We start from the raw sequence: 15,629 nt of genomic DNA on the forward strand, positions 1-15,629 counted from the left end.
AAGAGAGAAAGAGAACGAGACTGCTGTAAAGAGAAGAGGATTCTTCTCACGACAGGAGTCTGGGGGTGATTTCCTTACACCGAGCCGCTCGATCTGCGTTCCTCTCGAACCACGTCAGACGGTCGGATCACGTCCCTTCTTGCCCCGCCATCTAATATCCGCGCGGACTTCCGTCGCGTTTGGTCGAGAACGACTCTTTCTCGCCAGACCGCGAAATCCATTCCGCACCCGAGGGGGGCCGAGAAATATTAGAGGATTGACGCCGGCAACGGCGCAGCGGGGAACCGCCGGGATGGTCTTTCCCGCAGAGCACGTGCACCAGAACTTGCCCCCACGCCGGGATTCGCTATTGGCGCCGGCGAGAATTTGCTCTTGCTTTTCGTGCACTGACTGGAGTTCCGCGCTGCTTTCGAGATGAATGGTGAGAGCAACTTCTCGAGATCACCTTATTGTTTCTTCGGTCTTCGTGCTAGTTCTCTTTTCTGTGTAGAACAGCTTGTGTTTCTGACTTCGTGTGAAGGCGGTGGCGCTGTCTGCGAAACAGCGAGGGCTTCCGCAGGTGCGATCGCTCTCCCAGAAACGGCGTATGCGTAATGCCGATAGCTCCTAACGGCAGACGTCAAGCAATGAGTTTGAGTGTTTGAGAGGTGCGCGCGTAGTGGTGCTGATCCGGTGTCGCGCCGTCATTGTAAGAAAGGCGTCTCGACTCCGTGCGCTGAAGTGGGTGCAACATGCGCGTGAAGGCAACCTTGGTAGGCTCCCTGTGTGTCGTTGTTTTCTTCGTGTCTCGGTCCGTGTTTTTTTTTTCTTTTTCGGCGCTTTATATTTTTTGCTTGCCGTCGCTCGTGTTGGCCCACAGGAGGAAAGACGTAAGACAGATGGGAGGCCACTGGCGAGACAGGGGTTTCCCTCGATTCGGCCGGCCATGTTCGCCGATGCCCGTGTGACCGAATTCGTCGAGCTATAAGTATCCCATCACGTGGGCATATAATGGTGTCCGTAAACGAGCTCGTTACTGTCCGCTATCGGCGGACCCCTGCGTACTTCCGGTTTCCTTCTTTTATTTTTGTTTCTCGTTCTAATCCTCGAAACGCGCGCAGATTCTCACTACCAGGCTGGAATCCTTACCGTCTTTTCCACAACATAGTCCGCGAGCTACATTTCTGCAGTGTGAGCACTGTTCAGGGCCACACGCTCGCGCTCGTGGCATCGGCTGCGTCAGGACGTGAACTGAAACAAAGTGTAGACAATTTTTTTTTCTAGATCGTTTATTATGACGAGAAGTGATGGACATTGAGAATGACAGAAGATGTTAATGATGATTTATGAATGACAGCATTTGTCAAGGTAGGCTGCTGTGTGAAATAAAATTTACTTTCGGATTAGGCACCGGGTGCGGAGTATCTAAGGAAAATCTTTTTCTGTTTCAGCGGGGATTTTGACAATTGCGCAGGAGATCGAACTATAGGGGGCGCTTTATCGAGCTTGTTGTCCCCGCAGTCCGGTGTTTACTAACACAGCATAAAAAAGAAATTGAATCTCGCCTAGCGGGTTCTGGGCACGAGCGCTTCGCTTTGACCAGTGCTTTGGTCGCACGCGGAGCGGCCTTCGAATCGTCATCATGGATTTCCCTTATCAAAGACAAGCAAAAAAATTCGGTTTGTTGTGCCCACCGCTGGAGCGTTCCGCTAGGGGCGTGACTGTTCGATCTCCTACCCAATAGTCTGCAAATTACGATCCTGGAAGCATCGTTTTTTCCAATCGCTGCGCTTCGTGGAACCGCAAATAAAAGCGCAACCGGAGGTCTGCCCGAGCACGAAATGCTGTGACGCCCTCGTGCTATCAACTTCAGTCGAACAGTACTTACGCCTAACTGCAGTTATGCGCAGCCTACACTGCAATGCACTATACTAATTGCCACATTAAAAAAAAAAAAGAAGTTTTGCGTATTTTTTTATGCGTTGTGCCAAGTAGTTCTTACGAAAATGTGGTTGACGGAGCAAGAAACAATGCTTTGGGCGTTTGAAACGTGTTCGTCTTGATAAAATAGCATAAAGCTAATCTAAGACGCCACCCAAATATATCTCAATTCAACACGTGAAAGGCAACCTTGTAATGTTCCCCAAAATGCCGCACTATACTTTTTTTTTTACTACGGTTTTGCGATGAATGCGAGTGTAGAATGCTGTAGTTACACTCCGACAAAGCTGCAGTTGGTCCGCTAATCATATTTAGTTAGCTTAAACTGGACGTGTATTTTGGTTGAATGTCATTTTTGCGCGATTGACATCAGTGAGTTTCAGTTGCGGGTCCTGCGGGCGCGTGCACAGCCGCGCTTCGAGAACGCCCGCCAGCGAGTCTGGAGCTTACGTTTTCCTCTTCACAAACACTAGCTGCCTCTTGCCTCCGAAGCATTTTCCGGTCGCTCCGTTTCGGCAGGAATCCAGAACTTGTTTATGTCAGAATTGATTGAACAGCTAAGGTGTTGGTCTAATGTCCCGGGACCCCTTTATAACCGTCGCGAAGGAATAGTTCCTCGCGTTCGGCAATATCGAGAAACTGTTTTGAGATGCGTTTCCAATCAAACAAAATACAAAACATCGAACAAACAGCAAATTAAACATCTTTTATAACTAGGGTTCCGTATTTTCGGTAAATACCGATAAACCCCGCAATTTAACCCCCGAGACGGTTTCACCGAAATCGGTGTGAACCGAAAAACTCCGAATTTGAGCTGTTCTTAACTAAGAACAGCCAAAGCTACGCCGGATGAACATTTGTGTTCAAAATTTCATTTCATGTTGACCTTCTATTAGAACCCCCACTGAACTGTCCGCGAGGCTGTTTCATTCCTGGGAACCACATCCCCTATCCGATTTTCATTCCTTTACGGCACAAATGCGTCCTAGTAATCAGATCATAGCTCTCGGAAGGTTGGGAGTTGGCATTCCCGTGTCTTATTTTTTAAAACTTAAGTCCCCATAAACGCCGATTGTTTTTCTGGCCCCGGAAATCGACACCGAAATACACCGAATACGGGGAGGGAGGGGAGGGGGGGGGGAGGGGAGGGAGGGGGAGGGGGAGGGGGAGGGACTCCCGATTTGGAAGAAAAATAAACCCTGAAAACACAGAACCCTCTATATGACACAAAGCGTTGAGGATGGTCCATCTCTTCAAGCGACATACCTCGCACCCGCATAAACCCAGAGGCATTTCAACGATGGCAGAAACTATGAACTTTATAAACTTTCGCGAGCGAGAACGAGAGGGGTGTCAATAACTTCATTCGGGCGACATCTAACTCAGAACGTTCGTTTGGCCGAGCTCCGTGCAGAAAGCCGTCGGGCCCAGTCGCCGGTAGCTCCGTCGTATACACGGTCAGACCTTCGGAGTGGAACAATTAGTGACGGGGACGAAGAGCACATTGCTTATTTACGAAGGAACCTCACACATAATTGATCTTGTTTGTCCGGTAATCAGGCGTTAATGAGAATCGACATTGAGACTGATGGAAACCAAATCAAGGTACGAAGTTGTAGTTTAGTTTCAGGAAACTGCGACTCTCTCTTTGATCAAAGTGCACCAAACCCGGGAAGGGGGGGGACGCATACTGTGTGACGTCCGTTTCGCGTTGAGGGGTACTGAATACGTGCCTCACTGGTTCTCGTGCATTGTTCGCGCTATGATTATTTGCACAGCGATAGATGTGGCCCTTGACATTTTTATATATTTACTTATAAATTCTGGAACTCAGAGACATACTATACTTTGTTTCAGCTTAAGTCGAGGCGCAGCCGACGCTTCGAGCTAATGGGCCCAATCAAGCAGCGTCAGAAGCGCCAATCACTGGGCCATTCCTGTTTATGATTGGTTCATCGACGATGGAACACGTACAGACACATGACGAACGCCATGATGGTGCGCCTTTAAAGCTGTCAGATTGGTCACATCTGCACGTAGCGTCGACTACGTCTGGTCTTAAGGTGAAACGAAGTGTAAAAAGAGCTGTCCAACATATTGCGGTGGCTTTAAACGGGTTGTGCAACGATATTGGGCAGGAGCGTTTCTCACTTTACACCAGCTTCCCGGCTCTAGTGGGACCCAAGAATGCTCGAACGCAACGCCACTGACCAAGAAGCGTCTTCGTCGCGGTGGAATTCCGAAGATAAAGGCCTCTCCTTCACAAAACTTGATGACGGAGTTGTGGGGACAATGTCAGCAATGCGTTCCCCATGAGTGCGTCATCGAGCTTCGCGATCCCCGCTGTGACGATATTTAAATGCTGCTCTCGCACTGGACACGAAGTCTGCGTAGGCGTCCGATTTTGGCTCGTGACGATCCATGCCTCGGCAAGCATTCCGGTAGTAGCTCGTGCCCAATCGCTGGAATGACTGGGACAGCCTATAGACGCTTTACACACGCGCCGGATTACAGCCGCTATTGCTGACCCTGTACTGTCTCTCCTAGATACCGAGCCACCGAAACGGGCGTTGCGTAGCCTCCACAAAGTCCAACGCCGAGGAGAAGGACACGGTAGAATCTAAAATGTCAGTAACCTGCCCTGCTATGGTAATGATGAAGAGTAGTAAACGGAATAAGAGGAAACAAAAGCTGAAGGTCGGGTAGGGGGGCACTCATGCACAGCCGCCGCAAAGCGTCCATACACCGACGGCACCTAAATTTTCACTTTTTTTTTAATAAAGTAAAAAAGAGACGCAATTGCTCGAAACCGAAAGTGGACTGGGGGGGGGGGGGGGGGGGGGGGGGGGGGAGGATAGAAGAAGAAATATAAAGAAGGAGAATGTGACCAGAAGGGCAGGTAACTGTGCAACTTTTTTTTTATCAATGTATTTCTAGTTCTTTACGAGCCACAAAAAATGCGTATCATATATTTTGTCTATTTTTAGCATCGATTGTGTACAGTCGATGACCCACGAGTTTGCTTATCTTTGGCGGTTGTGTCTAAACCAGAGTAAACGGCACGTGACCACGGAGAAGAGAGTGAGCGCGACCCAAACCGACCAGTTCTCGATCGGCGGTTTTCGGGCGGAAAGTAAACGAATTTCGAGCCGCCAATTGTGATCTGGGTAGTTGGGCTCTCATGTGTCACGTACAAATGAAACCCTCGGCGAGCATAAGGCTGGACTCCATGGCATGGGGCTAAACATCGACGTATTTCGTTCGCCGGCTTTTCTTCTGCGCGTGGCATAAGCACAGTGGCTGCTGCGTCGCGCACAAAGCGAGCGTGCCCCCGAGCGAAGTTCGTCAGTCGTGCGTTGCATATGCGCTTCCTGGACTTCAGCCTTTACGATCGTGTTAACGGCGGCAAAGGCGATGGGTGCTGAGCGCCGTGACTATGCTCTTTTGCCGCTGCTTGATTGGATCCATCGTATCGTCGGCGGCTGCCAGTCTTAAAGTGAAACGGAGAATAACAGCCCGTTCTCTGACCTTACCGGTCGCACGACGCGACACTGACGTCACTCCACTGTGGTGCTGTCGGCACGAGGCATGCGCAGAGCTCACGCGAATCGCGTTTCTGCGCACGCGCGATGATTCTGTGTGGAGCTCGAGCTGCATGTACCGTAAAAACCGTTCCCCATTTGCCTGCTATGTACACCCGCTGCGGACGCGCGTTCATGGGTGAAGCCCGCCGAACACGCGGAAACCTCGACCGCTGCCCACGCGTACGACGTCGAGGCGGGCGACCCGTACCGCCGGCGCGTCGCGTCCTGCTGTCCCCCGTTCGGGGCTGGGCGCCCGGCTGCTGCCGTTGCTCGCGCACCCATACGCGATGCCCCATTGATTGGCAACGCGCCGCTGACTTCATGCTCGGCCGGCGTGACGAAACGCCGGCTGCTCGGGAAGCTCCGGGGGGGCAGCCCTCGGACACGTTTCGGGAATCCCGCGCACGCGCAGAGGCTGATCAGCCGCTTGAAACGGTGAATGTTGTGTGTGACCCAGTTTCCGGGGTAGACGGAGCTTCAATGTTGAGGCTTCCTTCCTCGAATGGAGAGGAACGTGTGTGGCAGGGTCGAGCTATTACCTCTTTCTAAAATACGCAAGTACGTACTTCTCTGTCTTAGCTATAAAGAAAACGCCCGAATACGTCCGAAATGTTGTGGAGAAGGAACCGTAGGCCGAGGAACGTTTTCGAAACAAAGGTTGTTTTTTTTTTTTGTTTTTTTTAATATAGGTGTTTGTTTTCTCACTTCCCTTATTCGCGTTTATTTACCATTCACACAGAGCTTAAGGTTTTTCTAAAACTTTGAGTTATGCGTCGAGAAAGTGAGAGAGAGAAGGAGACACGAGCGCGCGTGGACGTCAAAACGCCCAGCTCTGTTTGGAATGATGAATGCGTAGACCGTAGACCTAAAGCTTGCAACGTTCGTCTCCACGGCACTTGTCGAAAGCGTTAGAACGCGGAACGCCGGCGTCCGGCGTTTTGCTTTCGCATTCGATTGCGTTTGACGCGTGCAGTAGAGACAAAGGCAGTTAGCTTTAAATCCCCTACCTCAGTCTACCAACTAATCATTCATTCGAACCAGAGTTCGGCGTTCTGACGTCCCCGCGCGCTCGCCTTTGTGGAAGATGTAATTTTATTATTGGCCTCATTGGTCAAACGCGAGGAATGTTTCCAAAACCTATTTGACATGGGTGCGCTTCTTTTTTTTTTTTTTTCTGAGGTATGTTTTACGACCTTACACCGCCACCCTCATAATTGACATTGGGAAAATGAGGCGATGATAGTGTTGCTTGTGCCGGGCCCGCAGAGTCGTTTCTTCCGAAGCACCCAATCACATTATCAGAAACCAGCGCGAGGGGTAGTCACATATGCGTAAGGTTCCGGTTCAACATTTATCGCTAATCATCCCAGTACGGCGGCGCACCCTTAAAAAAAAAGTAAATATTCAGTAACCGCAGCAATTACTATCCCTCTGTGGCCCTTCCTACCTTTTTTCTAGATATTTTCTACCTCAAAAACTACACAAACATTGCAAGGAAATGAAGGGATAGTATGGCAGACGCCGTACCACTCTTCCGTGCCCCCGCGATGAGAGACCCGCATCAAATGAACGTACTGTTGATTCAAATCAAGAGACCGATCTCGACAGCCAGTTTGGCTACGCCACCGCTGCCGCGATACATCGAGGACACTTTAGTTTCTGTCCACACCTGACGACAGCCCCGCCGTGGGTCGTTATGGCGGCGGCACGTGTGTGCATTTCCCTCGGTGAGGTCGGCCTAGTGACTATGGCAATTTTAAGGATAGCACAGTTTCAGACTAGACCGATCTCACCAGTCAGTTTCGTCACGCCCCCGCTGTCGCCAGGCATGCATTGTGGGAACTGTGGTCTTTCTACACGCGCGACAACTGCTTTGCAGGTCTGCGTGAGCAAAACACGAGACGGCACGAGCTGTCTCGTCTCGTGCAATTGAGCCTGCCCCCTATGGGCTATAGTTATGAAGGATTTACGCACGCGTGGAACGCTCAATGAGGTCGATCAATTGTCGGAGTGTCGGAGCGGCGAAGCATAACTCGTCCCGACCAACGCTCGGACACTCTGAGGGTGACTTTTAGCCGGCCGTTTTTGCAGGCCCGTTGCCGCTCCGAGCGCACTTATTGACGACGTGCGCGATCGAAAGCGTCGCTGTGGTCGGCCTTCCACGATTGGCCGAATGCTGACAATAACGTCAGCAAAGGATTCCTCATCGACGGAAATAAGAGGAGTGTATGAACTTTAATTTTGACGGTGTTGGCAGTGTTGCTTTGAGAACGCAATGATTTCAAGCTTCCACCATCCTATTTTCAAACACCGACGAACTTGTTGTTCGCAAGGTAATGACGTCACGAGAGGGAACCATAAGAGGGCGACACCAAAACATATCGCCGCTAATAGGGAGTATTCACTGGCGGCCATGGCTGTGTGCGCGACTGCTGATCGAGCGCGTGCTGATGGTGAGCATCCTTAAACTCTTTTTTTTTTTTTTTTGCAATATGCATTTTGCATAATCACGATTGCCGTTCTTAGCAGCCTATTATTTCGAGCTCGTTTTAGCATGCGCTCTAAACAGTGCCCTCAGATATGGTATCCAGGGAATACCCCCTCCCTTATATGTGTCTCGAAGGCTGTGTTCCAAACCTGTCTCGAATGGATCCGAGTTACTCCAGTGGATCCTGTCACGTGACGAGACAGAGCAACGCTGGACGCGGGTAGGTTTTCGAGCGCCTGGGTATAGAACCTTTACCCTAGAGTGAGTTCGAAAAAACTTTCGAACACGGCCAAAGCGGCAGCGCGCGGGCTCCCGATACCAGTAGCGTTCTATCGAAAACACGATCTGGCAAAATTACTTTATAAGATTTATATAGCTGATTTTATTTCTGAAGCCCATCATGTATTCCATGCGCGTATCAATCTGTAATAATATCTGCTTTTACGTACCGAAAACACTCAACTTAAGCGAAACAAACGAGAACTGAAAGAATGGACAGGCAAAATACATTAAACATCTCATATTCCGGCTCATATTTCAGCAGCTCATATTTCATATGAGCTGCTCAATAATAGCCGAGACGCTCGTCTCCTCATTATGCAAGAAGCGTGTGTGGCTTCTTTCGGCTTGAAACAGGAAAATAGAAATCATGTTTTGTCGATTTCATTTATGCACATTTCATGCTGAAGATCTGGCTCAAAAACGAGCGTTGATCCTTGTAAGTTACTGCCATTGCCTCCCCCATACTAGGATAGTTCTGATAGTGCGGTGCCGTAAAAAGGGGAGAAGGAATGCACGTCAGACAAGAAAAGCGACTGGGGTCTCGGAGCTTGGTGCCATTCCACTGCTGTGGCCATTCTTTTCGGCAAATATTGTAAAAGCTCTCATTGCATTCCGAAACACCCCGGAAGCTAGCGATGCCAGCGGCCACTGCACGAACTACATTTCTTTTATTTTTACGTTATCTCTCCCCCATTTTTGATGATCCATCTGCCAGGCTTCCTCACTATAAAGGAGGATCAGGACAGCTTTATAATTGTACGATACTGCGGAGTATTGAGACCATGACAAACTTGCTGTGTTTACGTTGAAAGGCAAAGTGTTGGGAAAATGTGCAGGCTTTCTGTCGGTGTTGTTGCAAACGACAAACAGTGGAACAGAGAAACGTGTAAATGCTCTTTTTTTAAAGGGCAGCTCAGGCGCTCGTTCTCGTGTTTCGCGGCGTCGGCGTAACCGCGTGCGTTGCATGATGGGACGTCCCAGACCTATACATCAATTCAGTTCCCACCTAAGTTTAGTGAAGAAACTGAATTGGTGTGTAAATCTGTGACATCCCATAATGCAACACTGTGCATTCAGTTTTCCCGCTAAATTTAGCGGTAAAGCTGTTGTCTCATGACCTCAACACCAATTCAGTTTCCCCACTAAATTTAGCGGGGAAATTAATTGATGTTGAGGTCACGTGACGTCAATTTTCCCGCTAAATCTAGCGGAAAAATCGAATTTGTTCATAGGTGACGTGACACGAAGTGATGTGACGTCAGTTTCCCCGCTAAATTTAGCGGGGAGACTGTGAGAAGAGGGGAGGTTATGGAGAAGGAGGAGGGGTGGAGGAGGCGGAAGAAAAGGGGAGGCGGAGGAGTAGGAGGAGGGGAAGGTCCCCCGTACCCTAGCCTCTTCCTCTTCGTTATATAAATAATGTTACAATAAATAAATAATTTATTGATATTTATAGGTATATAGATATATATAATTTATAATATGCACGCAGAAGTACGAGGACTATATTTGAACATATAGATATTTCTCCTAAAATTCTTAAGCACTTGATATCGCAAAATCAAAATACCTCAAAAGCTGCACTCTAATTTCGCACTGCAGAAATTTGAAAATGTCTTTCAATTTTTTTCGTTGCCCGGCCTTCTCACTAATCAAGAAGGAGTTTCAACGCTGATAGATGAGATATATGAATACTTCCGAAGATATCTCGCGAACCAAAGAACGGATCTGTCGAGGACAGCTTTCATTTTCCCCATTAGGGACGAAGATGAAGATGCATCACGTTACTTCGTCTCGACGGCACTCCACGTTCCGCCGTTACCGCATCGCATTTCGGGTTCCCCCGTGCCCTCGGATATCGCCTACATGTGCAGAGCGCGCACTTCCCAAGTCACGCACGAGTCAGCAGCCCAGCGAACCACCGACGAGCGGGAAATCGCATTTTCCCGGGGCCCTGACTCGGAATGTCTGTCCCGACGGGAAAAGGCTCAGAGCGGGCAGGTTAGCCCACCCCACGCACAATCGCCGAGTGAGACGTCCGCAGTACGTATGCGGTGAATTCGCGTCTGCCTCAAACATGGCCCTAAAGTTTCCCGCGGAAGCTATTGGTGATGTGCGCGACCAAAAGCATGGTTGTGGTCGGCCTTCCGCGATTGGCCAAACGTTCACTATGACGTCTTAAGCTTGATGAATTCTACTTTCATTTGGGACTTTTAGCAGACCGTTACGGCATCGCTCGGGCGCGCGTTTTAAAGCATGCTTCAAAGGCTCCGGTAGTGCGGTACGCGGAACACGGTATAACGGTTTACTAAAAGTCCCTATTAACAGAACTAAAAGTAACGTTGGACTGCCAACTTTGGCCGTGTTTGGTTTAAGGACGCGCAATGGCTTCAAGCTTCCGCCGTGGTTTTGTTTTACACACATTGTCGAAATTGTCGCTGGCAATCGATAATCATGGTGACGACGTCACAAATAGGATGCCTCAATGTCCTTCTGTTTACTGTGATGTCATTCTTTGTAAAGGCACGCGCACTTGAGAAAAATATAAATAGCCCGTAACAAAATGTCGCCGCAGCACTGTCAATGCCATGAGCTCGTGCCGGGTGACCCGCTTTTGCGCACTCTGGAACAAAAAGAAATAAAAAGAAACGAAAGCGTTTGGAACAAAATGGCCAGATGTCGTCACCCTAAACAAAGCCGCATCGAGGCACCCTAACCGAACCCTATCGTCGCCAATCACTGGCGTCCATAGCTGAGCCCGCGCCTGCTGAGCTCGTGTTTGAGGTTCACAAGACGATAACTTTCACTGCTGTCACTTGGTCAGACGTAATGGAGGAAACGGCGCGGGAGAGAGTAGTTTCCGCTGCGTTAACGAGACGCTTCTGTTCTGGCCACCAGAAAGAAGGGCGGACTGACGTTACGTGCAAGTGGTGTATAGACCATTTGCTATATTACCCAAGCATCAAGGAGAATGCAGGGATTAGTGTTCCACGCGCCCACACGCGCACGCCTTCCCCCTACAAAAGATTCGAAGTAGATAACCAAAATAAGCGTTGACGAACGCGCGTGCAAGATGCCATTTGTTTTAGGTATTTGCTTTAGAAAAGTTCCTACTGCTGAAGCCAGCGCGTGCGGCGCGTGGAACACCGATCCCCGCATTCTCCTTGATGCTTGGGTAATATAGCAGTAGGTCTATTGAAGGTAGGACGGACGGGCTGGGCGCTGGACTTCCGAAACTCTTTCCTGTCGGTCTCATCGTGTGGGCGACTATAAACATCGCAGAGAACCAAAGAAAAATTATTTGATGCAGCATTTGTCACTGCCGAAGGGCTAATTTAATTTGGTACATGATAATAGCGCTTCGGATAATGGAGTTCTTAATTAACTCTGCCTGATTAACTTTTTGTTCCGTAAAAATAAAGCTATATTTCTAATTAAAAAAACTTGTTCGGCATCACCGAAACCACTAAATCGGCAAATTTTAGGGAGATAGGGAGTGCGTGGGAAGCTTGGTGGTGCGTACAAGTAATCCTTTGTGCTACAGGCGCGAGACTCACGGAGCGATGATGCTGGTGCTACGAAACGGATACTCAGCGCCTGCGCCCCGATGTTGGGTACATTTTCGGGACTGGAGAAAATTAAGCGCTGGTTTAAATATTTAAAAGAAAAAATTCTTATTATTAATGAGTTACTTATTGTTCCTCCTCGATGCCCAGAAATTTCTCTAAAATATGTTTATATTTTTACGAATTAGAATTGTAAATACGTAAGAGTGATGAATACTTTAATTATTCTAAACACTATACGCACCCTAAAAAAAAAAAAAAAAAGCTTTCTTAAGCAGTGATCAATGCGAATTGTTCTAATCTTATATCCATGCAATGTGCAGTTCTTTTTTTTATCTGTGTGAAAAATGTATATATTTTTTAGAAGTTTTGCCAGTGTTTCCTGAAACAGCCTGTATGCTCCAACCATGAGATGCCTACGACCGCGCCTTCGGAAAACCGCCTAGCAATTATTATTTTTTTTTTTTCTCGAGGGTCACATGAGAAGTTCGAAATGTGCTTCTAATTTAGGGGTCGATGCCTCGAAAGAGAAGCTTGTTTCGTAAGCGCTCTCAAGTCGAAATGAGTCTCACGGCGTAAATATTGTGCAATATATATATATATATATATATATATATATATATATATATATATATATATATATATATATATATATATATATATATATATATATATATTTATTTATTTATTTTTTTTTTTTACGGAAAGTTTTGTTGTTGATGTTGTTTTTACGCGCATCTTGATTATGCGCTTAAAATTGTTTTTTCTTCTGAGTTGAATGTGTTTATAAAGCCGCAGTCAGACTGCTCATACTTCGTAGACAATACACGTTGTCCGCCGCAGACATGATTACAGAAATATCCGCGAACACGCCTCAAGCAAGTTCGAATTAAGCGGGTTTGCTTCAAATGCTTCGACCATGTCTGCAAACATTTTGTTTGTATGACCAGCGTCGGGATATAAAGGGGGAAGCATGACTCAGACAGTGTCCGCGAATTGTCTTTTGTCCGATGTATCTGCAGTCTGACCTCGACCTTGGGCATTATCGGTGCATTCGAAAGTGTGCGAAGGATCGTGCTGACCGCCTGCCCGTCGTCTCTGGTTTCTTGCAGAACAGCCTGCGGAAATGGGACCTCCGCAAGTGGGCCGTGTTCGCGGTGCTCCTGCTCATGCTCATCTCCCTGCACATGTACGGCGTTCAGCAGTACAGCCTCGCCACCAGGGCGGTCTGGTACAAGAGGTCCGTGCCATGCCGCCCGGGGACGTCCCCCCACGCACCCTGCACCCGAAATTCTTAGCGTCCCCCGTGCGTTCTTAGTGGTGACGGGATGGACCTGGCAAGGGGGGCCTCCCCCGGGGAAGGGGCCCCGGCGGACGTCGGAGGGTTTGATCCACGGTGAAAGAAATGGCGATGAATTCCGCTCGCTCGCTGGTTTGGAGCGCGCATCTTCCGCTGGCAGATACGGCTCAAGTTCATCATCTTCCGCTCGTGGATTTGTGCCAGCGTCCGCCCCGTGGAGCGCTTCCAACCCCGCCGAACTTGATCCTTGGAATTTGACGGAGCTAACCGGAAGTCGAAAGAAGCGCGCTACGTCATTTCCTTTCACTCGACGGTGCGCATGCGCAGCGAGGTCGCTGGACCGACCGAACCGTCGAGTCGGATCTGTTCGGACGCGTCGGTTGTTTACTCGGGAGTGTCTCGGCTCGAACGCTCTTACCTCGGTGGATCAGGGGCGCAGAGGCGGGACTGGAGCGTGGCGGATCGAAGCTGTGACATCACTGATCCTGAGAGGAAGAAAAAGAAAGGGAAAGACAGAAAATCCAAAAGAAGCAGACGCAAGCTTAGGCGTGTTCATTTTGTCACAACTGATTGTTTACCTTTCTACGCTGCATTTCGCCGGCGTTTTCTCGTGCAATAAAGCAAGAACAAACTAGACAATGAAGTGAAAGTGATGGTTTCCTACCTATTTGTGTTTATTAAAGTCTTAACAGCAATATGAGCTCCACGGATAGCGATCATTATGCTTGCCCCGCCGCTCCGTGGCGGCCGAAAGTTATGGTGGCGAACGTGGACGTCCTCCTCGCTATTCGTGGCATGGGCACCGTGGAACGGAAATTCACCCGGCCTATGTCGCTTGTTGTTTGCGCGGCTGAACAGTGGCACTAATGACTGGTCGTCGGAAAGCTCAGTCGGGTGAGATGTTGGTCGGCTTCTCAAGCTGGCACGCAAACAGCAGCTTATCGAGCTGCTGCTTGTGACTCGTGAGCCAATGTAGGGGACCCCCCGTCGAGCTGTTTTGTAGATTGTTCCCGGCCTTTCCCTTTATTCAATTGATGGAAAAATAAAGTTATTTTATTGTAATGTATTGTAAGTTCGAGCAGCGGGAATTTCGAAGGGCTCACCGTCTCCGGCGGGCAGCTCCAAAAATGCGAGTTCATCTTCCGCTCGTCGATTTCGAGCGGGTCCCACGGAGCGCACTTTTGCCTCCCTCGCAAATTTTGGAAGCCTGCTCCTGATCTACCAGCGAAATTCACCGTGAGAGAGAGGTATGTGAACAGGGCCAGCTAAGGTGGCAAAAGATTCCTCGGGCTTCGCGCATCTACCGGCAGGGGTGCCGTCGGGTTAGAGGCCATCGCGAAGGTGCGGTCGCGCGGCTTTGTAAACATGTGCGCGAATAAGGACGGTTTTTTTTATAGGGGCTCTCCTCGGAGTCTCGGACCCCCGATGGCTAATAAGATACCCCTGGACATGTTGCTCCACCTCACGGCGTCGGCCAAAACTGCGAGTAACCCTTCGCACCACTTGCTTCATGGCGAAGCGGCGACGTTCAGACATCTTTCTCTCCTCTCACCGTGGTTCGAATATCCTCGAAGGCCGTCTACGGTCGCGGCATCTCCTCGGGGGTGCCTTTAGACATCTGGAGCGACGGGACGGAGCATGGCAAAGACTGCATGTGCGAGACTGCCTTTGGGAGACATTCTGAAAGTACTCAAAGAGTCGCTGAATTCTGCGATAACCTTTTGCTTTAGTTTCTGAAAGAAAGCAAGCATTCAGCTTTTCTGGAAATCATGGTATCAGGGTTTCTGTCATGAAAACATATATGTTCGCGTTTCATGGACTCACGAGCGACGATGACAGGCTTCCAAGGGGGAGGGATCGTGCCACCGCTCATTGTTTGCTCGCGCGTTCCGTGCCCAAAACTCCTGAACCGCAGCAATCTCACAAAACAAGAAAATATATATCTTTTTATAAAACAATTAGCTTAAAACCAATAGTAACCTTTCGTAGCTGGTTTAGTACCTGGAAGAAGCAAACATACGTTGTTCTCGAGCGCTTTGTGGCGCTCCTTCCAAGCTCAGGAAGGAAGTCAGGAACTCAATCCTCAAAATTGGATACATGGTTTTGCGCAAAAAAATACGGACACAAAAGAGAGAAACAATCAATCCCCAAAAATTACAGGTGTCAAGTAATCATTCGTTAGGTCATGGCGTATTGCCGTTTCTGTCTTTCATCGCATTACGCTCGCTTAAGGTACGTGCGTTTTAGTAGCTAAAACATGTGTCGTTTCAGCGGCTCTTTGAGACTTTTGCGAAAGCGTTTTTCTTAACCGCATGCATTTTTCTGGTGAGCATGAAGTCAATGTGTGTCTAGCGTGTTTGCGACCTTCGTACTGTATACTGTGGTTCGGTTCGGTAGCATCGGAGGCGAACCATTTAGTCGGACGGGACTTGTCCAAATGTCTCGGGTCTTGATGTTGCTTCCACGTGACGTGCTATACGTGCGTCGTGCTA

At 48.9% G+C, this 15,629-nt stretch overlaps 1 protein-coding gene across 1 annotated transcript in view; it reads left to right on the plus strand.

Moving 5' to 3' along the window:
- The window catches only part of LOC8039944 (galactosylceramide sulfotransferase), a 257,354-nt gene that overhangs the window by 213,853 nt on the left and 27,872 nt on the right, over positions 1-15,629 (plus strand). The window contains exon 4 of the mRNA XM_042288588.1: positions 12,950-13,026. Coding sequence (XP_042144522.1) covers positions 12,950-13,026 — 77 coding nt within the window. The remainder of the gene's footprint in view (positions 1-12,949; positions 13,027-15,629) is intronic.

Source organism: Ixodes scapularis, unplaced genomic scaffold (assembly GCF_016920785.2).
Source record: "Ixodes scapularis isolate PalLabHiFi unplaced genomic scaffold, ASM1692078v2 PGA_scaffold0__279_contigs__length_252992795, whole genome shotgun sequence".
Taxonomy (NCBI): Eukaryota; Metazoa; Arthropoda; class Arachnida; order Ixodida; family Ixodidae; genus Ixodes; species Ixodes scapularis.